The sequence below is a fragment of the Diachasma alloeum genome, unplaced genomic scaffold, assembly GCF_001412515.2.
Source record: "Diachasma alloeum isolate Michigan unplaced genomic scaffold, Dall2.0 Dall_scaffold_00417, whole genome shotgun sequence".
Lineage (NCBI taxonomy): Eukaryota > Metazoa > Arthropoda > Insecta > Hymenoptera > Braconidae > Diachasma > Diachasma alloeum.
In genome coordinates, this window is record NW_021680556.1 from 248,959 (window position 1) to 275,303 (window position 26,345).

Here is a 26,345-nt window from a genome sequence, read left to right on the forward strand (position 1 = left end):
CCGTACTGTATCTACGCTTGGACCTCGCACACCACTACGAAAACTGATTAACGGTAAATGCTGTTATATATTCCCCAACGTGCAGCGAAATGAAACCAGCAGTAACTTGTATATGAGATACATTTGATTGCAGCAATTGCAACGTGATTTAATTGCACTGCAATGGAAGCCGTAGCGGAAATTTCGCCGCAACATTGGCACAACCCAAACACCATTTGCCAGGTAGAAAAAAATTATGGTGTGACTTGCTAGAGTGAGAATTTGAATGTCATTCTATATATATATATATATATACATTAGGACGAATGTAAAAGATAAAGATATATATATATATATATATATATATATATATCGATTTGATTCAGTATGATAATTAAATTTTGTGAGGAATGCTGAAACCTCTGGTAGGAGACCGCGAAATATGCTCAATTCGATAACTATGGAATATGTGACGTAATTGAAAGTCGATTTGTGAAATCAAAATTGATTGATCCTATGATCTTTTTCCGACAACCACTCCCTTCATCTGAGCCGGATTTAATGCACCAACATATCGAATTCAAAGCCTTATCCGTTTTTCCGTAATGGGAATCTATGCAAAGACGCAACAAGATCGATTTTACTTTTTTGGGGAATGACCTGTGCAAGAAATGACTTGGGCTTGAAAATATTCCTCATTACTTAGCAACATTTACTGTACGGAGAAATAAGCTGAGGAAAAATTGTCAAACAAATCGAGTAATAGTGGAGCGAAATTCAGTTCTAGGTCTTTTGCTTCCGAATGGAAGCATTCGTCATACGAAACTTTCAATGTTTTGTGTGAGGATAACGAATATTTAAAATATTCTTCCTAATGCCGCCTTGACCGAGTTTGATCATAAGATTGATTACATCATTTATTGCTGAAAAAATTTATTGTACACAATGATTTCATCATAGAAATGAAAAACACTAATTGTTGTCAAGCTGTATCCCTAGTTACGTACAGATAGTGACTTGATTTGATAGACATTACCACACGGAATAACTTTACGTAAAAAAATCGAATCAGTCTGGTAATTTTTGAGATATTGAGAAATAGAACATCATGTCATGTCGAGCGATAAAAGTATTATCTGACTAATGTGACTTTATAATCCGAGCCAGATCATCGAAAAGTCACTTTTCGTTTACTATTGTAAAAGTTACGACAAGTGCCATTTTATATACAAGAGTCTGTAAACGCAAGGGGACTTTTCCAAGCACGTGTTTAAAAAAAAAAGATTTTTGAGAATTGCTGTATCCCAAAAACTGCTTGACCGATTGACCTGAAATTTCCCCCATAAGGAGATATTAATAACAGTAAATATGTGATAAAATTTCAGATGTTCAGCTTCAACTTACTCGTTCTTCTGTGATGATTAATACAAAAATTTCCAAAAAATGCGCACATCCATACACCCACTTTCTAAAAACAGCATATCTTCATGTTTCATGACATTCTTCATCATTTCCAGGCAAAATTAGGAGATGGTTAAAATCAACGCTGTAAAACCTCCCATTCCATTTTTTCCTGACTTGTCCCGCAAACCACATCCCACACTGAAATACTAAATTTATAATCCCCAATTGAAAAATACACGATGCACTTTGCATCGAGGTTTTCCACCTGAACTTTTTTCTCTACAAACTGGATAAAAGTTGAGCTCGCCACTGAATTATTCATCATCCTCTACATCTAAAATGAACCATAAACAGTTCTACAAATAAAAACATCATTCAATCTGATCTTAAACTCCTGCAATCATAGAAATTCACAGTTGGATTATGTGAATTTTTTAGGGAATAAAATGGTAGGACATGAAAATTGAATACAAATATTGCACACCAAAACGCGGCATCCATCCAGAAACCAATGATTTCAGGGCTTATTAAAATCTACATTCCTCGCAAAATTCATGAAATTCAATTGATCCCTTTTAAGGGAATTTCGAAAAATAAGTGAAGATACATACATACATACATAGACACACCATCTAAAAATCAAATCTTCTGACTTTTTAGACCATATATAGTTGCCCCCACAGAAAAAATTGGGAACTTAAATTTGAGCTGAAAAGTTATATTATAAAAAAACTGTTGATTATAGAAAAAAAGTTCAAGAAAATCGATAGAAATTTTGGTATAATGATTGAAATTGTTGAATCAATTTCTCCAGTTGAATAAATTGTTGAATTGAAAAAAATCGTAGTTTTATTATATCGTTCCCAGTTCTCGGAAGTCAGGCTCGACGTGAGCGCGTGGTGGGGGTGCAGAAATATAGTTGCATTCTCCGAATTCGCTTTCTATTCCCTATTCCCCTACGAGTGCGACTGTAACGAGAGTCTACGGCATTCACCAGTTTATATTGGCCTTGACCACATCGCTCGTCAACAGCACCTGACTACTCGAACCCCCCCTCGCCGCCCCTTTTTGATGCACACCTCTGTACTACTCTCCAACTCTTATTCATACTCCTCTCTCCATCTATTTTCCTTCATTTATCCAAGCATTCGTTCCCTCGAAATTCCCTCAGGTATACGCGTACGAATCCTTTCCCCGCCGAGAACCTAACGTCCGCCGTTTATGACCCTCAGGCCCAGCTGCCCCAACGATTTCGTACCTTGGGATTTCCCATTTCGATCGACCCAACCATAAAATGTTCTGGACTTTTTCGTTGATTTATTCCCTCGTACGTACATACCTACATAACTGTGAGAATTGTTACAAATCACGACAATTCGGGTGGTTATTCCTTTATCAAATAACAAAGACATGAAAAAAACTCGAATTGGAAAAAGTCGAACTTGATGGCATTGAAAAAATGGGTATTGTGGATAGTCATTTTCATGAGCAATTTTTGCGAAAATAAGCGTGAGTTTTAAAGCAGTGCTTCTGTGGCAGTTTTTCCAAGTCGGACGGTGAAAAGAAGGGAGTGCTTCAAGTACTGTTTGTCGAAAGACATTTTTATTTAATATTTTTTTAGAGATTGTTTTAATCGGACCACAATCGGACCTGAGTTGTTTGATAGCTCACGGATGGCGCCTCAAAACGACCTTTATTGCGGAAAATTTTTTTAATTCAAATACCCGAGTGGAAATTGCTTCAGGTCCGCCTGAAGTATGATCAGAACTTATACAGTTTTCGGAAGATTTGACTGATCAGGTGATTTCTGATGAGAACTTGACCAAGTTTTGATCTAGTGGATCGGATTCCAAAAACTATTGGTAAGTTCAGATCAAGTTCTGGTCAGGTAGGCGTAATCAGGTGACGCCTGATGAGATCCTGACCAAGTTTTGATCCAGTCGATCGGATCCCGAAAACTAACGGCGAGTTTAGATCAAGTTCGGGTCAAGTAAGCATGATCAGGTGATGCCTGATGAGAACCTAAGTTTTGATCCAGTCGCTCGGATCCCAAAAACTAACGGCGAGTTCAGATCAAGTTCTGGTCAGGTCGGCATGATCAGGTGACGCCTGATGAGGACCTGACTAAGTTTTGATCCACTCGATCGGATCCCAAAAACTTTAGACGGGCTCAGATGTAGTTCTGATCAGGTAGACGTGATCTCAGTCTGTGGTCAGGTTGTCTAAATCCAATTTGATCCGATTCGGATTTGATACAATTGATTTTCATTTAAACGGGGTTAATGGAAGAAAAAATGATAAGGTTCGGATCCGGTCTACTTCATCTTATTTTGAACAAACCTTTTCCGAGGATCATATTTTTAATTAATTAAAATTTTTAATTTTTGAATTAATTTTTCAATTAATTTTTAAATTAATTCTCAATTGATTTATTAATTAATTAATTGTGCGGAGAGAGGGAGGGGTAGCTCAATAACTACATGTAGTCGAAGTGTCACACTCATAAGCAAATTATCTTGACTCGAAAAAAACTTATCAAGCTCCCATTTGTTCATTAGTGTTATGATCATCAGGATTATTATCCATTAATGAAATGGATAAAATTCTAACGAAACAAATTTTCTCTCCATGAATATACGTGCAAATCGTGAGATCATAAAAAATCTCAAAGTCAACAAATACCCAGATACAGATCCTATAGGCAAAACGGAGTCCCCGTAATAACAATAGCGCAATAGTCTAGTGGTTAGGGCTTAGGATTAGTAATCGTAGGTTCCCCGGTTCGATCTCCACCATCGGAAAAAATACGAAGGTTTTTTCAACGGTAATTACGGTAGGGATTCATTAGGAGAGGCCATCTATCATGAAAACATTGAATTATCTTTTGTTTTGAATTAATTATCACTAATAATTATTATTGATTCCAGCAGACAGGTCATCAGGTTTGAATACGTCAGCTTGATCAAATCCGGAACTGTTAGGCCTGATCAAGTCTTGATTAAAAACCGCGTTACATGACAGATCAGGACTTGATCCAGTCATCAGATAATTTTCTGACCAATCGTCAGGCCTGATCTGATCCAGTCCTCACTTGGACCTGACCAAAATTTCCACTCGGGTAGGTGTTCGAATCAATTTCATCTAGGGGCCGAGAATTAATTTATATACCTAATATGCATGTGTGTGAGTATATATCTGTGAGGATATTTGTGAATGCGAACGATCGTCTTTCAACGATGACTGAGAAAATAATTGTTTAAATGAGTCCAATCGTGATTTAAAATATCCTTCCTAATGTCATCTTGATCGAGTTCGATCATAAGATGGATTGCATCTTCTGTTGTTAAAAAAATTTATTTTCAAACTAATATTCAGAGGAAAGTAAAAAATTTCAACGTTGAGGCAGTGTTGGATTCAATGAAAAATTGAATTCAATTTAAAATACATCGTCATAGAAATTCAATTCGGTAGCAAAAATATATTGACTCTTTTGTGACGGAATTCCCCACTTGTTTTTCTCCGTAATAAAAATGGAAAACCTAAAAAAATCGATACTGAATATGAAATATGATTTTTTCATATCCGTAAATCCATTGAGAAGTAAAGAATGAGGTAAAAAGATGACAGGAAGGATGGGAGAATGCATTATAGTCTAATGGTACCCGGTGGATAGTAAACGGATTTAAGTATTCATGAGAGTTTCCTCCAAATACCACGCCCACTCACAGTGGAAAAGGTTACTGTGCCTTTTAGTCTATCAAGTAGTGGGGGAAAAACGTCAGAACCACCCCTTGAAGGGAACCAAGTCTTACCATTCAACATAACTTATGTATACACGCGTAGCATCTTCTTCCCCGACCTCTCTAAAACGAATGTTTCGCTTGAGGTAAAAGAGCACGACAAACACATTCGGTGTAGGAGGATTTAAGTGTGCGAGACAACGTCAACGAGAGGGAAGGCTACATGAACTGCTTGGAAGTTAGCAGAAACGTTCTTCAGACGCCTCTCTCGTCTTTCAGAACTCAAACTAGAAAATGCTCTTCTTGGGATGCAATGGAAGGGGAGCGCGTGTATATCGTTTTGCCCCACCCTTTTCCATTGCCTCCCCTCGTTCTTCTCACACCTCTACGAGAATAAAAAGAAAGCACTGAAGAGTGGCAGAAGCTCCCGTGACTCTCTGAACACCTCTTATTCAACCAGACAATCTCAATGCACATTATTTATGCAGAAATCTTCACTATTCCCTCAGCGAGAGACTTGTTACTCACTTGGAGTGTTGTTGGTGAAGTTAATGTGAACGGTTTTAATTCATTATTCAGATACTTCACATAATTCATGATTGATGTCGAGATGGAGTGCACATTTATTCATTTATAATTCATTTATTTATTCATTGTTCACCGAGAACTGATGACATAAAGCCAATGACAGGTTCAAATAATTGTATAAAATATTGAAAATCATGAATGGTTCGTCGCAACGAAATATGTAATTGAATTTCATAAAAATATTTATCAGTAATACGAGACTACCATTTAAAGTAATTAATTGCAATTAATTTCATGAGTCGGTAACAGTAAATTGCACTATATCATGAAAATTGAAGCATTGGAGTATTTCCCGGGTTTCACTAAGAAATAAAACTGTATCGTCAACAGTTGAATGCTCTCATGCAAAAGAGCCTTGTACCTGAGAATAACTTTAAACACGTATCGTAGCCACACGCTAACAATCTAGACACACCAAATGCTGAATTTGTTGAATATTTCAAGTCAATTTCTCCTTACGAAATACTCGAGTGAATGTAATCAGATTTTTAATTAAAAAAAAAACTCATTCATTTCTTAATTTGTCACACAAATTCGGACTGTTTAAATTATGTCATATAAACATTTCAAGTAAAAATTTTCTGATCATTTAAGAGGAGACTACTGTGAGTTTCAAAAGTCGTGGGTTATTGGAGTGAGACTTTTCATACGTTGAAGATCGATTATATAGATCTAAAAACAAATAATTAATACAGAAATTTTTTTTTTATTGTTCGTTTGCCCAAAAACGCTTAAAATGCCACAAACAGGGCCTCCAATTTTTGAGCTACGAATGATTTTTTTTTTTCAAAATTTTCGGAAAAATATGTGGAATAACAATTACGAGCTAGTTTTTTTTTTAATTCTCCTCTTACATGGCTAAATTTGCTTTTTGCTTCCGAAGGGAAGTATTGAAAATGCAATTTTTTTCGATTCTTTAATTTTGCTTGAATATGACTCAGGGTGGTCTGAAATGCCGAGATATGATTTCCGTTAAGCTATACCCGTATGTGTGTGTGCGTATATGTGTACGTGTGTGCATTCGTCCAGAACTGTGTCAATAACTCCAGAACAGTAATTACAAAAGAGCTGAAATTTTGGCTCATAGTTGGTACCAATGAGACACAGATCTGTGCTACATCTCAACCCGATCGATTCAGTATTTCCTGAGATGTAGCGATTTCTCAAAAATCGTTTTTTGCAAATACCTCAGGATTGGCTGAATCCATTTCATTATTTTTTTTCAAAATATTCATCTCGATAATACCTATCTCATCGCATCGGAATTCAATCACCGCGCCATGAACAATTGGGTTTTATTGTCATTTTTTCGACGAAATCGCTTGTTGCCACGATAACTTAAAAAATGATCGAGATAGAAACTTCAAACTCCGTATGATTTTACGGCTTATGAGAACAATGTTTGGTATTTTGAATGGGTGACATCGGACGAATAGTTCCGGAGATATTCAACTTTAAATTCGAAATTTCGTTCTTCACTATCTCAAAAACTACTCGGCCGAATTCAATTTTTTTTTTCAAAATATTCGTTATAATGGTGGCTATCTGACCAAGTGAAAATATGGGTACCGTTTCATTGAAAGTTTTTGAGATATTGCCATTTTTCTATTTTTATGTGGTCAGCTTGCTTAGGCGTGCTATAATATGGTTGAAACTTTATCTTACGATCTGAAGTTTTGGTTAGTGGTCAATACTATTTTATACCATACGTGCGTGAAATCCTGCCGGTTTCAGTTGAGTGTCGACGCGCAGAAAGTGTCGGGTTTCACACTGTAGTGTGGAACCCTACACATCTGTGTATAATCCCATGCGTAACCCATGGGCATGCGCAAATGCACGGGTCGATGCGCAGATCGATGCGCAAATGGTCGTTGCAATATCATCGTTGGATTCCACACATCCATTGCGCATCGACTTGCGCATCGACTCATAACATCGCCCACTGCCTCACTTGTTGGTATCCACAGAACCCTCTCAATATTCTGTCGTTAAATTTATTCATTTATTCAATATAAAAGCAGTAAAATGAAATGGACAACCACATCATACCCGACAGTGGCGAGGAGATTGATCTCTCGGGAGAATTATTTGATGGAGATTCCTCACCGAAGCAACCGTCGGTTCTCCGCCAAATAAATAGCTGTGTCTGCATGATGAAAATGATGAAAATAACAACTGGAATGATGAAAATCTTCCACCAGAAATTTCGAAATCAGCACAAGAAGTGAGGAATAATTTGATCCCCGAAAAATCGGTTGATAAATACAAGACTGTCTATGAAATTTCACCCAATTAAATTGAGAAATTTGATTTTAAACAATTTCCAAGNGCAAGCGGTAATATACTATAATTATGTAACTCAGAGGATTTGAGGTCAATTGGTTCAGTAGTTCTTCAGATGGAAAATTTTATGAAAAATAGTCTGTTACGTTAATTACCTTTTTTGCTTCCGAATGGAAGCTTTGAAAATGCAATTTTTTTCGATTCTCTAATTTTGCTTGAATATGACTCAGAGTGGTCTGAATCGTCGAGATATGATTTTTTTAGACGATGTCTGTATGTTTTTTTTTTTTAATCGTCTGTCGGAGAATGCATTTACGCATCCCCACTTGAAGACGGGAATCAATTATTTCCTCCTTCAACTGGGGTATGTCGGGCACGGATCAATGATCAATACCGACTAAACTCCTGTCAGACTAATTTCCACTAACATTTCATCCCCTCGTGGCACCACCGTTAAGTATTACTTTACGAGAGAGGTATCAGCTATTTGCTCTTCCACGTTGTTATCGTCTAGTGTATGTCCTTCTGTCCCGCTGAGATGTTGGGTGCGGGGAGGAGGTTCCAGTAGATTCCTCGTTCAATCTGTAGCTTTCCGTTTGCGTTCCTCACTTCTGAGCACCTTCATGACTTTGCCGCGAAGTCGCTCGTTACATCCCGGGCTGTTTATGATAACAGCATTGCCTCCACCAAGTTCTCAGGCCTGGCCTCCCTTCCCAGGGCAGCCTTCCAAGTATTCCGAATCTCGTTGAAGTGAGGGCATGTGAAGAATACGTGCCCCGCGTTTTCAACCACTCTTGTACAGGCGGGGCACTCCGAAGAATCTTCATGTTTGAATTTATAAAGATACTCCCGGAAATACCCGTGTCCTGAAAACATTTGTGACAAGTAATAATTTATCTCTCCGTTTTCGGCTTACCTAGACATCCACCTGCGGGATGTGACGATGAGTCCATCTCCCTTTGGTAGAGGTGTCCCACTTCTCCTGCCATCGCTGCAAACTATTCGCCTCCCTTCTGTCGCTAGTACTTCGGGGGTCAGCGTTTCTGATCTCTTCCGCTTGTACAGAAATCTTCGCTTCTCAGCTAGTAGCTCTACCGGTAGCATTCTGGATATGACACAGACTGCGTCCTCAGACACTGTCCGGTATGCACTCATGACTCGAAGGGCACTCAGTCGATAAACTGGTGCAATCTTTCGCCGTGCTTCTTGCAACTGCAGTGCATCAGCCCAGGCGGCAATACCGTATGTGAGCACCGACGTGACTACCGATGACAGCAGCGCTCGCCTTCTTTGCTTGGGACCCCCCATGTTGGGCATGAGGCGTGATAAGGTGGATCTGACTCCAGCCGCTTTGGTACCCATGTGCTCCGCTTGCTGCTTGAAATTGAGTCGGGCATCGATCATCACCCCCAGGTATCGGATGAATGGCTGAGAAGTAATTTCAGAAGACCCGACCTGCAATGTGATGGTTTCGATTTTCTTCCTGCTAGTGATGAGCACGGCTTCCGTCTTATGCTCCGCTAGGTTCAGGCTTACTGAGTCCACCCAACGACAGACCGCCTCAAACGACCTGTCGAAGATGAAGTTTATCTCCTCCAGGTATTTTCCTACGATGACTACGGCCACGTCATCTGCGAATGCCACGAGTTTAGTTCCCCGCGGCAGTTCCAGCTTCAGCAGCCCGTCATACATGATGTTCCACAGTAAGGGACCCAGTACTGAGCCTTGAGGCACCCTCTCAGTGACTCTATAATGCTCGGGACCACACTCCGTGTCATACTTGAGGACCCTTCCGGTAAAATAGCTGTCGATCATCCTCCGCAAGTATCCTGGTACCTTGAATTTCACAAGAGTGCTCTAAATGCGTGCTCTGAATCCTAACAATATTGTGCTCTAAATCGCCATTATTCTTTTCATTTATTACTGGAATTCGTTACTGTCGTTTTGCTATTTAATTGAAATATAATTGATATTCTTCTATTCTTCTTTTTTTTTTTCATTACCTTTGCTTCTTTTCAGGTTTTTGTTAAGTTTTTTTGACGGAGTTTTTTTTTACCAAGTTTTTTTGTCGTAAAGTTTTTTTGGCGGAGTTTTTTTGACCAAGTTTTTTTGTCGCGAGTTTTTTAGACATGGACCCACTGTATTACACTCCTTCCGCAGGATGGTGATGGTGTCATTCCACCAATACACCGGTGGATGTCGGTTTGTAGTCCGCTTACTGGTCATGGTGGCATCGCATGCTTCTGTTACTCTTTTCATGATGTTGTGTGCCTTCTCAGTAGCATTGTCACTCAGTAGCTGCCACTAATCAGGTGGTTATCTAGTGTTGCTGAGTAAGAGCTAGGATCGAAGCTGCTCACTCTCCAGCCAATGCAATTGGTCTTTTCAGGTATTAAGGCGGCTTTCTGGCGAGTACATGTCTCCCAGAGTATCGCACGGTGATCGCTTGCAGTGTAGATATCAGTTACTCTCTATGAGCAGTTCCTCTCTGCAAGGTTGCTGCTCACGAAGGTAAGGTCCACAATTGAGCTCTTCTCTCCCCTCAAGAAAGTCGGTTCATCACCACTATTCAGTAGAATCACGTCCAAGGATGATATGGTTTCCAGTACAACTTGTCCTCTGGTGTTCGTCTCCTTACTTCCCCAGTCGACTGCCCAGACGTTGAAGTCCCCGGCTATTGCTACGGGAAAGTGCTGCTTCGCATCCTCAGTCAGTCTATCTAGGAAGTCCGTGAACTCATTAATGGAAAGGCTTGGCGGAGCGTAACAGCTGTAGAAGTGAATTCCGTCAACTTTCTCCTTCACAAAATCATTCTGAATATTTCTACTGAGGCCAAGGAGTCCACCTTTAATGAATGTGATGATTGGCTCCTCCCATAATTCATGGAGCCGGCATCAGAACTGATGGCGGGCTTCTCCTTGTTAAGGTTACTCGCATGGGAACTTTCAATTTTGTCATCACTCATCATTTTTGTACTAGCTGTTATCGGGAGCCTGACCCGGAGGTGTCAGTGGGGGTGGAGCCCACTCTGCACACCTCTTTTAGAGTTGGGTTTCTCGGAAGGTGTTGGTTGGCGCCGACGTATTTTATTTAGTCGATACCCTATATTCAGAATATTGAGCATTCTCCCATCCACCACCTGGGGACGCGCCTCGTTGCAGGACCTTCCGCCCTGCGAAAACTCTCGGAGGGTAAAGGCGTTTCTCGCCGAAACGATCCGTGGACGATGTCTGTATGTGCTTTTTTTTTTTTTTTTTTAGAGGTTTAGGAAAATCTTCAAAAGATTCTTGTAAAGTGATGTTAAAAACCAGATCTGGGATTTTTACCCAGTAAAAACCCTGTTTTCCTCTTTTTTACCTCTAATCATTCGTTCCCATTTCCCTCGCGGCACCACCGTGAAGTATTACTTCGCGAGGGGGGTTCTCAGCTGTTTGCTCTTCCACTCTTTCCATCCAATGTACATCCCTTTAACCTGCTAAGATGTTATGTGTGATTAGGAGGTTCTAAATAGATTTCTCACCTATACTGCAACCTTGCGCGTGCGTTCCTCGTTTCTGAGTTCCTTCATGACTTCCGCCGCAAAGTGCCTCGTTGCGTCCCAGGCTGTCTGTGATGAAAACATTGCTTCTACTAGATTCTCGGGCGAGACTTTTCTTCCCAGTTCAGTCTCCCAAGTATCCCGGATGTCACTGAAATAGGGGCATGTGAAGAATACGTGCTCCGCGTTCTCGTCCACTTCTGCGCAGGTGGGACACTTCGGGGAATCTTCATGTTTGAATTTATGAAGATATGCCCGGAAGCACCCATGTCCTGAAAGCATTTGACAAAGATAGTAGTTTATCTCTCCATGGTCTCGACTTACCCAGGCAGCCACTTGCGGGATCAGGCNTAGTAGTTTATCTCTCCATGGTCTCGACTTACCCAGGCAGCCACTTGCGGCATCAGGCGATAGGTCCATCTCCCCTTGGTCGAATCGGACCATTTCTGCTGCCGTCGGCTCGAGCTGTTTCGTCTCTCTTGGATTTTCAGTTTTTTGGGATTCAGCGCTTTTGTTCTCTTCCATTGATACAGGGATCTTCGCTCCTCAGCTAATACCTCTATCGGTATCATTCATGAGATGACGCAAACTGCGTCCTCAGATATCGTCCGGTATGCACTCGCTACTCTGAGGGCACTCAGCCGATAGACAGGTGCAATTTTACGGCGAGCTTCTTGCAGCTGGAGAACGTCAGCCCAAATAGAAATACCATATGTAAGCACTGACGTCACCACTGAAGACAGCAGCGCTCGTCTCCGTTGCTTAGGACCTCTGATATTGGGCATAAGGCGTGCTAAGGTGGATCTGACTCCAGATGCCTTGGTACCCACATGCTCCGCTTGCTGCTTGAACTTGAGTCGGGCATCGATCATTACTCCAAGATACCGAATAAACGACTGAGATACTCTCCAATTTCTTCCTACTAGTAATGAGCACCGCTTCCGTTTTATGCTGCGCGAGTTGCAATCCAACTAAATCCATCCACTGACGTATCCTCCTGAATGTCGTATCGCAGATGGAGTTGATTTCCTCCAGGTGCTCCGCCACAATCACCACCGCCACGTCATCCGCAAATGCCACGAGTCTCACCTCAGTTGGCAATGCTACCTTCAGCAATCCATCATACATGATGTTCCATGTCTCGGTGCTGGGCCCACAAAAGAGGGCCCAGCACCGAGCCCTGTGACTTGGTACTCTTTAGGGCCGCTCTCTGTGTCGTACTTGAGAACTCTGTCGGTGAGGTAGCTAGCTACCATCTTCCGCAGATACCCTGGGACAATCATCCTCTCGAGAGCCTCCATAATGCAGTCCCACCTGGCTGAATTGAAGGCGTTCGTGATATCTATCGTCGCCACCAGTATTTTTTCGTACCTTCTCTCCATCTTCTCCCAGAGGTCGCCTCCTTGGCGGTGTTGACGATGAGGTCAATGGCGTCGATGGTAGAGCGACCTCTTCGGAAGCCATATTAGTTATCAGCTAGCAGCGGTTCTACTGCTGCTTCTATCCTTCTGTGGATGATGCGCTCGAGGATTTTCCCAGCTGTATCTAGCATGCAGAGTGGGCGATATGATGATGGCTCGTCCGGTGGCTTCTTCCCTTTGGGGAGGAGCACTAGTCTCTGCTGCTTCCACTTGGCGGGAAAGGTGCCTTCCTCCAGGCATGCATTGTATACGTCCAGAAACAGTCCTGGTGCTGCATTGATCGCTGCTTTTAATGCAATATTGGGGATTCCATCAAGGCCAGGAGCCTTGGTGTTTCCCACTCTGTCGCAAGCTTCCTTAAGTTGTTCCTCCGTAATTGGTGGGATCAATGTCTCCATGCTGTGCTCCGTGGACTGGCGGAGTTCCGGTTGTTGGGGGAACAACGCCGTTACAATCTTCTCCAGGAACTCGGGACATGACGGAGATGGCATAGGCTGGCTTTTTAGCCGCGTCATAACCACCTTGTACAGTTTTCCCCACGGATCACTCTCCATTTCGTCGAGGAGTCCAATCCAGCCTTGCTTCTTGCTCTCCTTGATCACTTTGGTAAGCTTTCGGCGTGCGTCCTTAAATTTCCTCTCCAGTTCTTCGGAGTTTGGTTTTTTCCGACCACGTTGAGCCGACCTTCTAGCCTTAACGCACTTCTCTCAAAGAGCGGCAATATGATCGTTCCACCAGTGCACAGGTGGCAGACGGCCTCCACTGCCTTTACGAGGCATTGAGGCATCACAGGTCTCGCTAACTCTTCTCATAAGGTACTCGGCTTTCTCCGTAGTACTACTGCCACTTATAGGGTGATCATCTAGTGCCACTAAGAATGTGCTAGGATCGAAGGTGCTCACCTTCCAGCCGATTTCGTTTGTCTTCTTAGGCGTTGGTCTGATCCTGCAACCAGCGGATACCTCCCAAAGGATTGCTCGGTGATCGCTAGCGGTGTAGATATCCATCACCTTCCAGGAGCAGTTTCCTCTTGTGAGATTACTGCTAACAAACGTGAGGTCTACTATTGAGCTCTTGACTCCTCTTTCGAACGTGGGTCCATCGTTGTTCAGCAGGACAATCTCTAGTGAAGACATAACCTCCAATAGTGCTTGCCCCCTTTCTTTGGTCTCGTTACTACCCCAGTCGACTGCCCAGGCGTTGAAGTCCCCCGCGATTGCAATAGGGAAGTGCTGCTTCGCGTCCTCAGTAAGTCTGTGCAGGAAGTCCGTGAATCCGTCAAGGGTGAGGCTTGGTGGAGCATAACAGCTGTAGAAATAAATTCCATCCAGCTTAGCTACCACAAAGCCAGCCTCACCAGTAGTCGCAGCACTTTGGAACGGGTACTTTCCGCAAGACCAGATGACAGCCTTGCGACTCTTGTCCGTCTCCCAGGGCTGAGTGCCCAGATGTCTGTATGGCTCCGAGACGATCGCCAGATCAATCTTCAGCTCGCGCACCGTCTGCATAAGGAGATCGTGTGCAGCCTCACAGTGGTTGAGGTTGAGCTGCAGTACCCGCATTATCGTTTCCTATTCACCTGCTGGTGTGCCTCCCTGAAGACAGGGCATCTGCTGCTACCAGCAGTATGAGCACAGTCCTTCAATGGATCTCTCTCAGCACATAAGACACAGCGGGCCTCTTTTCCACAGGTAGCAGCTTTGTGTCCCTCTTCGCCACACTTTGTGCAGAGCTTCGCTCTGTCCACTTGGCTCTTGCATTTGATGGCGAGATGTCCATAGTGCCAACACTTGAAACACTTGGTCACTGTCTCCACCCTTCGGATTCGGCAGTTCACCCATCCTATACGGATCCTACCGCGATCGCCTAGGACTTTTTTCGCTACCGCTGCAGTCACCGTCACTGATGCAGTCTGGGTACCTCCGTAGGCTTTGCGCAAAGATCTGATGGCATCCGGGGCAATTTGGCAATCTGCTCCCGCCGCGAGTTTGAGGGCCTCTAGTACCTTCTCCTTCGTCGTCAGCTCATCGAGGTCTTTGATCTCAAGCTCTTCCTGTGGCCCTTTACTGAGGACATCAGCCTCTTCTCCAAGGAGTTCGACTATCGCCTTGTGTAAGCGGCCAGCTTCATCCTCCTTATCCTTTGATAGGATGATCAGCATATCTCCCGTGGTCGTTCTGCGGATTTTGTCGACGCAGTCACGAACCTGGTCGCGGGGTATCTGCTGCTTCACTCGTTTGAGCACCTCCGAGTACCGCTGCGTACACTCTGTCTTTCGGGCGTACACTCAAAGCGTTGGGCCTCATGATTGGTACCCTCTGCTTCTTTTTCTCCTTTTCCTTACGCTTTTCTGGCGGCTGCGCTTTCTGCCTCTTCTTCTTCGGCTTGACCTGCTCCCACTTCGATGAATTTGCAAGTCCGTCCTCCTTCTTGTTCGGGGCATGAGTGGCCCTCATCTCATCTTTCTTCTTCTCGTATGTCTGTGTCTGTATGTATGTGTGTGCATATGTGTGTGCGTTTGTCCAGAAATGTGTCAATAACTCCAAAACCGTAATTACAAAAAACTTCAAATTTTGGCTCATAGTTCGTACCAATGAGATACAAATCTGTGCTAAATCTCAGGCGAATCGGTTAAGTAGTTCCTCAGATATAGCGATTTCTCAAAAATCGGTTTTCGCAAATATCTCAGAAACGGCTTGACCAATTTAATTTTTTTTTTTCAAAATATTTGTCAAGATGAGACCTATCTTACTGTATAGAAGTTCAATCACCCCACTACGGAGAATTGTGTTTTATTTTCATTTTTTCATTTTTTTACGAAATCGCTTGTTACCACGATAACTTGAAAAATAATTAAGATAGAAACTTCAAACTTTGTATGATTGGTTTGTTTGTTTGGTATTTTGAATGGACGAAATCGAACAAGTAGTTACGGAGATATTCAACTTTGTATGTGAAACTTTTTTCTTTAATATCTCAAGAAGCACTCAGCCGAATTCAATTTTTTTTTTCAAAATATTCGTTATAATGGTGGCTATCTGACCAAATTAAAATATAAGTACCGTTGCATTGAAAGTTTTCGAGATATTGCTGTTTTTCTATTTTTAGGTGATCAGCTTACTCGTGTGGCTATAATGTGGTTAGAACTTTATTTAACGATCTCAAATTTTGAGTAGTGATCGATACTATTTAACGACATAACTTGAAAGAATTTCAGATTAATTTATTCAGTAGTTCGTTAGATGGAACATTTTGTGAAAAATCGTCAATTACGTCAATTACCGTGTTTTTCTTCAGTTATCGAATTTTTTATCACAATTTCTTGGAATTTCATGTTACTAACATATTGGCATAACGAAATAATCCATTTATCTATTTATTTCATTGGTAGTATGATCCATTCGGAAGCATACTACCAATGAAATTGGTAGAAATTAAAAAAGAAAAAAAGGAATAACACACAAAGTAACAACGAAATGGCTTCTGTCGGATAGGCTTCAACCTCTGCTTGTTTTGTATTTTTTTACACAAATAGTGAATTTTTTTATATGAAAAAAAACGAAATCAGCTGTGTAGGAATCGAATTCCAAAAAACCGGCTCGTAATTGTTGTTCCACACATTTTTCCGAAAATTTTGAAAAAAAAAATCTTTTGTAGGTCAAAAATTGGAGGCCCTGCGTTTTCGGGCAAACGAACAATAAAAAAATTTTTTTTTGTACTAGTTACTCGTTTTCAGATCTATATAATCGATCTTCAACGTATGAAAAGTCTCACTCCAATAACCCACGACTTTAAAAACTCAGTAGTCTCCCCTTAAGGATATTCAAGTATTTTTTACAGTTTGATAGAGACCATCTGATAGATCCTACCATTTTCAATCATCAAATTTCTCAATTAAATGGCATGAGAAAATTTCTAAAAAAATCATGAATATTCAACATTCGATCATTTTAAATATGTTATCATTTTTTTTTCATTTTAAACATTTTAAACATTTTTTATTTATAAATAAACAATGGAAATTGGTTAAACTTTCGGAAACTTTATTTTTTTAGGCATGAAATCGATTTCGGGTAAAATTCTGAATATGAATAAATTTGTTACAATTCCGAGCAAATGATTTATGGTGGAAAATTGATTGTTTATAAATTATTTATGGAAAACGCTCGTAATTTTAAAAAATTGCAATTTTCCAATTATTTCATCAATATTCCTCCAAAAAAAAATTCTAATAAACTTTCTAATTTTTTTTAGATTTTTAAAATGTTTTCTAACGGTTCAATATCGAGATTCAAATTCAGAGTTACAAAGTTTAAATAATAAAATTACTGTAAAATGTACGGAAATTTAGGCTCAACTGGGGCATTTGCTTTCGAATGGAAACAAAACAAAAAATTCAAAGTCATTTGTAGTTTGAAGTGATTAGCAAATCTGATGAAATTGCAGTTCAATGACACTTCTTGTCTATAAAACCCCTGTGACGGTTACGATCCAAGAAACTCACTTTTAATTCAACACATTCAGTGTTCCCGATTTAAAGGAACGAAAAAAAAATAAAAATTACCAATTTTCTGTCAGTGGTCCGTTTTGCCCTACCCTTCCTTACCTCACTACTCGGTAAAAACAGCGTAAATTCTGAATGTATACCGTTTATTATGAAGACGAAGGTGATATATTGGAGACCATCCCATACATATATTTGAGCACCTACCTATAAAGGAGGATGACTCATAGCGGTGAAATTTATATTGTGTAACCTACCTCACAGAAAGGGACGAAAGGGACACCTCATAACACCCGAATAAATTCAAGTTTATGAGAGCGATTTTTTCTAATATTTTTACCTGCTAATAACTCATCAAGACACATCAATTCTCTCTATATAATCAAAAAATACGGAGGTTTAGAAATTCAGGAGACGCTCATGATTCTGAGCCTTATCTGTGACCCTGATGATGAGATGAGTCAATATGATTATATCTCATAAGTTCATATAGGGTCATATGGCAGTCAAATCCTTAAAAAATAATAATGATGCTATTCTATGTAGATAAATGGAAAAAGGAATGGTTGAGTCCCAAGACAAAAGGCGTTGGTTGGAGCCTTTTATAGATATTAAAAATCGAAATTTTTGAAGGGAGGTCAATCATTCTACCAATTTTTTTTATACAATACAAATACCTAAAGAGGCCCAAGAAGATTGGCGGCAGGGGGGGGGGGGGAAGCCCCCCCCCCNGTGAAGCCCCCCCCCTGTCGTGGTTGGCGAGCAAAGCGAGCAGGGAGCGGAACCCCCTAGTCGGTATATAAAATCATAGATTCAAGATGAGCAGTGTTGACTATAGTAATATCCTATTTTCTTTTGTTTGTAAGGCGGGCTTCATGAAAATCCAACGCAAGACGATTCTACTCATTTGTTATTTATTTGTTATACTTTGTCCATTCGTGTTTTTGTTTTCGATTTGTGATATTGCCCATGTTTCTTTTCACAAAAGATTAGAGAATTCATTTGGTTGGTTTTTTGTTGCAGATAATAAGCTACGATTCTGGGAGAGGTGGTGTTTCTGTGGTTACGGAAAAAGGGGAAACGACAACTAGTTTTTTACTCGTCCAGTATGCTACACCATCTGACTCTGGACAATACACGTGCAATCCAAGCAACGCTCAACCAAAATCCATCACCGTGCACGTTCTCAATGGTGAGAGGAGAATAAGATTGTCAAAAAGAAGATTTATTCAATTTTCATATCTAAGTTCAGAGAGACATTTATTTTGATTCAATGAACTGATTAAATTTTTTTTTTTGCTTGGGAATGACTTAGAATGTCATTAAACGTCGCGATATGTTTTCAGAACACACACAGAAACTTAAATGTAATTTACGCTTAACGGCAATACCATGTCTGGTGGCTTTTTTCCGTCATGAAAATCGGAATTTAAGCTTAAAAAAGGAGTATTTTAAGATGAAAATAAAAACGTAAATTACGCCCAGATAAAGTGTCTTTTACGTTCATTAAGCGTATTTCACGCTTAAGAAATCGTAAATTACAATTTTGAGAGAAGCGTATTTTACGATTTACTTATGCCTAATTTACGAAAAAGAAGCATCGTATTGTACGCTTCAAATAACTTTTTTTTCTTGGTCGTTAGTTACGGATAAGTAAACGTAAAATACGGAAAAAATCATCGTAATTTACGATTTCGTATTCCTAAATTACGATGATTTTTTCCGTATTTTACGTAAAAAAATTTACGAATACGAAATCGTAAATTACGTTTATGTAATTGTAATTTACGGCGCTTTTCAGAGTAATTTACCCATCAACTTCAAACGAAAAATACGTTTCAGACATCGTGAAAGATGACTACTTAAACGTAATTCACGTTTAGGTGTCCTGTGTGAATGACGGTGTGTACGTCCATATGTGCACTGAGAAAAAAATTAATTTTACCAAGGAATCATTTTCCTGGGAGAAGAATTCATTTTTTTAAATAGCGTATTTCTCCAGGCCTGTCATTTCCAGGTGGTCCAGATCCATCTCCAGATATTGCAATTATGTTGAATTATGGGATGATTATGCCACACGTGACCATGAGTTAATTCCATTAACAACTATTAACATGTAGAATTATTCCAAATTATTTTATACACAAGAAAATCTCCAATTTGAAAAAATTGAAAAATAACAAAAGGTGTATTCAGCTCATAATTCACCATAATAATACTAGAAATTATTATTCCAGTATTATTATTATTATTATTATTTTATTATTATTATTGATTAGGTAATATTTGGAGATGGTGATGGAGTACCTGGGAATGACAAGCCTGGATAAATATGCTCCTAAAAAAATAAATTCTCCTTCCACGAAAATGATTCCTTGGCCAAATTCATTTCTTTTTCAGTGTGTGTACAAAAGTCAGGGAAATTTTTTATAAATCTTCATAGGAAAACGCCTAAGGTAATAGCTAAAAATCTGAAATTTCGGTCCATCATTGGTATTGTTTAGGGATACTTTTCCGCCAAATTTCAGCTCAATCGCTTTACTAGTTTTTGACATACAACGATTCCCCAACATTTATTTTTCTTAGGATCTCGAAAACATCTGCTTCAAATAAACTTTTTCTGACATCCCAATGTTAATGGTAATGCCTTATGATAATGTCTATCGATTCATACCGAAAAAGCATAATTTTTTTTTTTGAACACAACATCTAGGAAAATTTTGGAGAATTTTTTTTCCATTATTTTGACTTTTCAGACAAAATACTTTAAGGTAAAATTTCTACGGTTTTGTGGTAAAATTTCTGGGGATTTTAGTACAAAATTTATTCAAATGTGAGAAAAATTGACGTGCTACCTAATGAAATTTCCAGTGCCAGCACCGGAATTTATTCCTGACCATCATTTTGCGACCTTTCCCCGTGCTAGTACTAAAATTTGTCTAGAGAATTTCTCTCTCCATGTACCAATGGAATTGGTAGGAATGAAGAAAAAAACAATAACCCATAAAATGACAGTCACATGCCCTCTAAAAAGATGGATTTAGTTGCTGTTAACAAGGCTTCTCAATTATTAATGCGATTCCTTAACTGCCAACGAATGGTGTCAATGATTAAGAACTCTCGTTAACAAAAACTACATCCGTCTGTTACTAGGCTTGTTTTTCTAAAATTAATACTTCTCTGCTGTCATTCATGCTAATTTACATCTTCAATAGCGATTGAATGGTATTCAGATCTTTTAAAAATGATAACGATGAACTGAAATTTCCATTGTTTTTCCAATGTGGAACATAGGATTGGCGCTCGTGACCTCCCGGGCGGCACCTTGGGCAGATGGAGATACTCTCTTCTTCAATTCTCTCATTTACATCTTATGAATTATTTCCAAATCGCATATTTTTAATGTTTGCGGGCTGAATAATGAATTTATTTCCACACTGATGGAATTGCAAAATCAACATCTCGTGCAAAATCTAGAGACGAATTCTGTCTCTACTCAGTTTTACGATTGGCTCTTTCCCGAATTCAAGCAAATGAGAGTTCACTTGAAATGAACATTTAAAATGGTCAATTAAATTTCAAATAGCTAGTTAGAAATGTCGATGAATTCAGATAAATTTACGGGAGCATTATCGGAGCAATCAATCATTGAAGGTTTTTAAGAATTCAAAATTCAATTGAGTGTGACATCAAACGTTTGATATTTCCTTTAATTAGGGGAAGTGGTGCCTCTACCGCGCACCTAAGGAATAATCATAATATTCACAACCCAAACCATGATTTTAGATAAAAATCACAATCGCATAGCATTCTTCGGCTATTCAGCTAGATATTTAGAAGCCTCGGATCCTCAATTCTTGTTACCATTGCTGACCGAACGGTAGTGGACGCATGCAGCTAATATCGCTCAGTATCTGACCTCTAGTCAATAGCTGTCAAAACAAAAAATCTCCGATGTTGGATGATTCAATGAAATTAATGGAATTCAGATTTTATTTGATAAACTGAAGTGCATAAGTACAAAATGATAATGTGGAAATGTGAGAATGGTACTTCAATCATTATTCCACTTTTTTTGAGAAAATAAAAATAAAATATGATGACTCTATTTAGTTTGAATAATTTATTCTCTTTCAGAATAAGTAACCTACCCATATTTACACTGAAATGCGGCGATACTTCTTCCACAGCGCCGCGCAGTGGTTAAACTTTTATATAGTCAGGCGTGAAACCCATATTCATTATGCATTACTCAGTCCCAACGGAATATTCAATTTAACTTGATAAACCATTCATCAAGAATTTAAGAAAATCATCTAGAGTGATAAATCGTAATGAATTTCATAAATCTGTAATAGTTAATTTCAATAAATCATGCAAATTTCAACATGTCAGTATTTCTCGGGTTTAGGGATATCCATGTATTTCGTTCAAGTTAGCATTTATTTTTCAAGCAAGATTTCAGTTTTGTCAAAAATCTTGCCATCCCCAAACTTGTTCGGATTTTTTAATGCTGGATACATTTTTTCGGGAATTTCTTCGATGAATATTATGAACAGGGATGGCGATCAATCTTCTGATTCTTCAATATTGAAAAAATTTCCGACTTACATTGATGAAGGTTTAAATATAATAATCGAATTTAACAATAGAAAAATAATTAATGATGTAAATTTCCAATTGATGATGAATTAAATATTTAATAATATGGAACTGTAAATTTTCTATTAAGTAGATAATACTAAATTTCTTATAATGCGTCCCACGACCTGTCATGTGACGGTCATCTGACCGTCAATCACGGTCACACGACCAGACATTTATTATGGCAATCACAATTACCCCTACCCCTTTAAATGACCGTCACAATGTGCCAAGAAAAAATGACAGTCATTTCTCATCTAGATTAAAGCAACAAGAGATGCAACATGAAAATTCAATTTTTCAAGATAATTCCATCAAATATAACATAAGCCCAATTTTCATCTTCAAAAGCTGCAATTCAAGCAACGATTTCCAAATTTTAGTCAACAAGTCCATAAAATAAAATGAAACCCATTATAAAGACATTACCGAAGTCCATTAGTGGTAAGAACGAACTAACTTGTTCAAATGAAAAGGGACAGAAATTTGTAGTGTATTCGTATGTTTCAGGAGAGTATCCAGCAGCAATGCAGCACGGTGGTCAAGCTAAGCAGCCACGATTATACTCTCTGCTGCTCTGTCTCTGTCTACTTCTGTACTAAAGAGTGTACACAACTATTAACAATTAACAAACTAGATACTCCTCATGGTCTGCGGGCCAGAGTGAAGTATCAGGGGGCTAAAAGCCTCGCGGTAATTAAACCACTGTATAAACATATATAAATCGTACACCTTTAGCTGTTTAGGGAGGAATATGAGTCAAGGGAGAATCACACTCTCGTGATAGAGTTTTAAAGGTATTTGGAAACTGGGGTAATTTGAGGATTATGAAAACCATCAAGAATTGGGTTTTTACCACATCATAGGATCTGAATATTTCCACAGAGTCATCATGTTGCTGATGAGTGATGCGGGTTATGTTGTATCACATTCTTTCACCAACTGGAAATCTGATTACATAGCACAACAATTTCTAACGAGCAAAAATAAATGCAACTGATTCGATTAATGAAGATAAGTCTCAGGCATACGTAAATATGAAGGAGAATATTTGTCTCATTCCTTTATTTCCAGTACTATAATTCAACAATTATTGAAACATACATCACATTCTGCGATTAAATGGAAATCTAATTGCACTGCACAACAGTTTTCAGCATACAAAAATGAGTAGAACTGATTTTATTAATGCAGATGAGTCTCATCCGTACGTAATTGTTCCAATATTATGATTTAATGATATTTAACCTATCAAGTGGATAACTGAATTGAAAATAAAAATAAAATTGACTAAATCATTCATGTTACAAATTATTTTTCGCATCAAATTAGAAGTGTTATGACGTACTTGTCCGGTCTGGGACACAATAATTAAAGAAAATATTCGTAAATAATGAATGACTTGTAACTGCAGTGGTAACAGTCGAATTTTGATCGGGCAACATCGCACGCTTCGGCTAGTAATGGGGTTGTAACAGTGAGATGAAGGTTTGTGCGTGGTATACATGTCCATATATTAGGTGTACAAATAAGTTTTGGGACACTTCACAAAAAATTTAAAATTAATTTTCGAAAAACAGTAAACTACATTTATTCATCAAAATAATCTCCATCATTTTTAATGACCTTCAACCATCTACTAGGTAATTCACGGATGCCTTCCGCAAAGAAAGTTTCATTGCGAGGCGAGGAAATTATCGACCCATTTTTGCACTTCTTCAAATGTTTTGAATCGCACATCAGTCAATTGGTTTTGCATCTTCCGAAACAAGTGAAAATCAATTGGAGCAAAGTCTGGTGAATACGCCGGGTGTTGCACAACTTCCCATCCAAGAGCCATTAACGTATCTTTGACCGGTTTACCCACATGAGGCCTGGCGTTGTCATGGAGCAATTTTACTGGACGTTTTCCTTTGCCAGTAAATGGACGTTTTCGTGAGAAGGCCCGGTAAACCGCGATTCTAACCTCGCTTCGCTCGGTTACGAATCTTTCCCATTGCGTTTAAGCGATAGGAAACGATCTGTTGAGTTACTCCAAGCTACATTCGTCCAAAAGTATTTTCTGATGAATGTGGCTTTGTATAATCACATTCGTCAGAAAATACTCAGAATTCATCAGAAAATACTTTGTGGACCTTATGATGAAAATAACTATTTTGTTCAATTTCTTGGTTCAATCTTATTAATTGTTGACGACAGCGATCGGCAGTGACTGTCTCGCCAGACTTCAAAAGTTCATAATGCAGTACGCCTTTCATATCCCACCATATACACAGCATGATCTTCTTACAGTGAATATTGCGCTTCGGTGTCGATGTCTTTGGCTCGCCGGGGTTAACGGAATGATATTTGCGTTTTGGATTATCAAAATAAATCCACTTTTCATCGCCGGTCACAATTTTCCACAAAAAAGACTTTCTATGTTGCTTATTGTAAAGATTCAGACATATGTCAAGTCGGCTATCTTTATTTTCTTGAGTCAAAAAGTGTGGCACCCACTTTGTTCCTTTTCGAATCTTTCCCATTGCGTTTAAGCGATAGGAAACGGTCTGTTGAGTTACTCCAAGGTGCTTTGCAAGTTGTTTTTCCGTCTGGCAAGAGTTTTCATCCAGCAACGCTTGCAGTTCCTCGTCTTCCACCCTTACAGGGGCCCCGGTACGTTCACGGTTACTAACGTCGAAATCACTTTTTTTAAATCGCTTATACCAATACTCACATGTGCTTTTAGATACAATGTTGTCCCCAAGAACAGAACAAATCGATTGACATGCTTTCCTAACAGTTTTTCCTTGATAGAATTCATAGCGAATGCAGTGTCTAATAAATAGCTTATCGGTCTACATGTTTTATTTACAGAATTTAAGGTTATGTTTATAACTCGCTTATGTTTTGATACCACATAACAAACCCCACCATATCATATGTCCTACAACTTATTTGTACACCTAATACTTCCGGCACTGAATTGTCGTCACCGACTTGACCGACCTCAATCAGTTTTTGTGTGGTATGGTCGCGTTGCTGGACTCGTAATGGCGGGCAAATTTTTTTTAGAAGAATTCGAAAATCAATAGAAGATATCACGCCTATATGGTCCGGTCCCCTACTTGTTTTCGCCGGCGATAGATTCTCCATAGTTTAAAGTAAATGGCGTATGGTTTTTTTCAATATCTTAAGTGTCTAACCCATGAAACATCTCGATCACAGTTCACACGGTCGCGTTTCTTCCATAAGCGTAATGTTACAAGAAGTAATTTTCAGACATTAATTTCTCACTGGGATACCCCGATGGAAGGATTAAGATTATTACTAACGTGTAGCTCAAATACGAATTTGGCATATGAGACAATATCAAAATTATGGTGAACAATGTGAGTTTTAGCTAAACATCCTTCACAGAGAAAAAAAATGTAAATTCAAGATTTTTTTTTTCTAGATTCTAGAATCAGCAGTTTAGAATTTACATCCGGCTAAAATCTAGAAAAAAAAATTAATTTTAGAAAATAAATAAATGAAATCAATCAACCAAAAAATGATGGTTTCAAAGCAAAAATATACTGGAATCTATCGAATTAGGGGATTAAGTTACCCTCATTAGCACATTTTCAAAATGAAAGGCATTTTGGAAATTTTGAATTGAACCTAAATTGAACCTGTCATTTCTAGATTTCGAGATGGTTCACAAGAACTTGACTTCAGCTAAAATTCTATGTGCATTTACAGTTTAACATAATGTTCAAATTTCATGAAAACCACTTAATATACAGATTCACATAGAGTTATCATAATTCCGATGAATGGCACGAGTCATATTACATAAAATTTTTTCATTAAAAGGAAATCCAATTATATTGCACAACAGTTTTGAACAGACAACAATAAGTAGAACTGATCTTATTAATGCAGATGAGCCTCATGCATACGTAATTGCGAAAGAGAAGATTCATCTCTCATTTCTTCATTTCCAATACTATAATTAAATTTGTCGTAATTTAATGTTGGAATTTGATTTGTATAACTAATTATAACTTAACAGTTGTTGAAGCAAATTTCTAAAGATAAATCTCTATAAAAATGGTCTTCATAAAAATTTGTCATCTATAGACTTCAAGATGTCACAAGAACTGGGCTTCAGCTGCAATTAATCAATTCTGTGTGCAGTTACATTTTAACATAATGTTCAAATTCCATCAAAAAACTAGACGATTACACTCTTTCATTAAATGGAAATTCAATTACATTGC

At 39.0% G+C, this 26,345-nt stretch overlaps 1 protein-coding gene across 1 annotated transcript in view; it reads left to right on the plus strand.

The window, feature by feature from the left end:
* The window catches only part of LOC107042103, an 87,653-nt gene extending 64,302 nt beyond the window's left edge, over nucleotides 1-23,351 (plus strand). Inside the window, exons 3-4 of the mRNA XM_015262982.1 lie at nucleotides 18,481-18,649; nucleotides 22,612-23,351. Of these exons, the coding sequence (XP_015118468.1) occupies nucleotides 18,481-18,649; nucleotides 22,612-22,703 (261 nt within the window). The 3' untranslated portion in view covers nucleotides 22,704-23,351. The remainder of the gene's footprint in view (nucleotides 1-18,480; nucleotides 18,650-22,611) is intronic.
* Nucleotides 23,352-26,345: the final 2,994 nt, after the last annotated feature.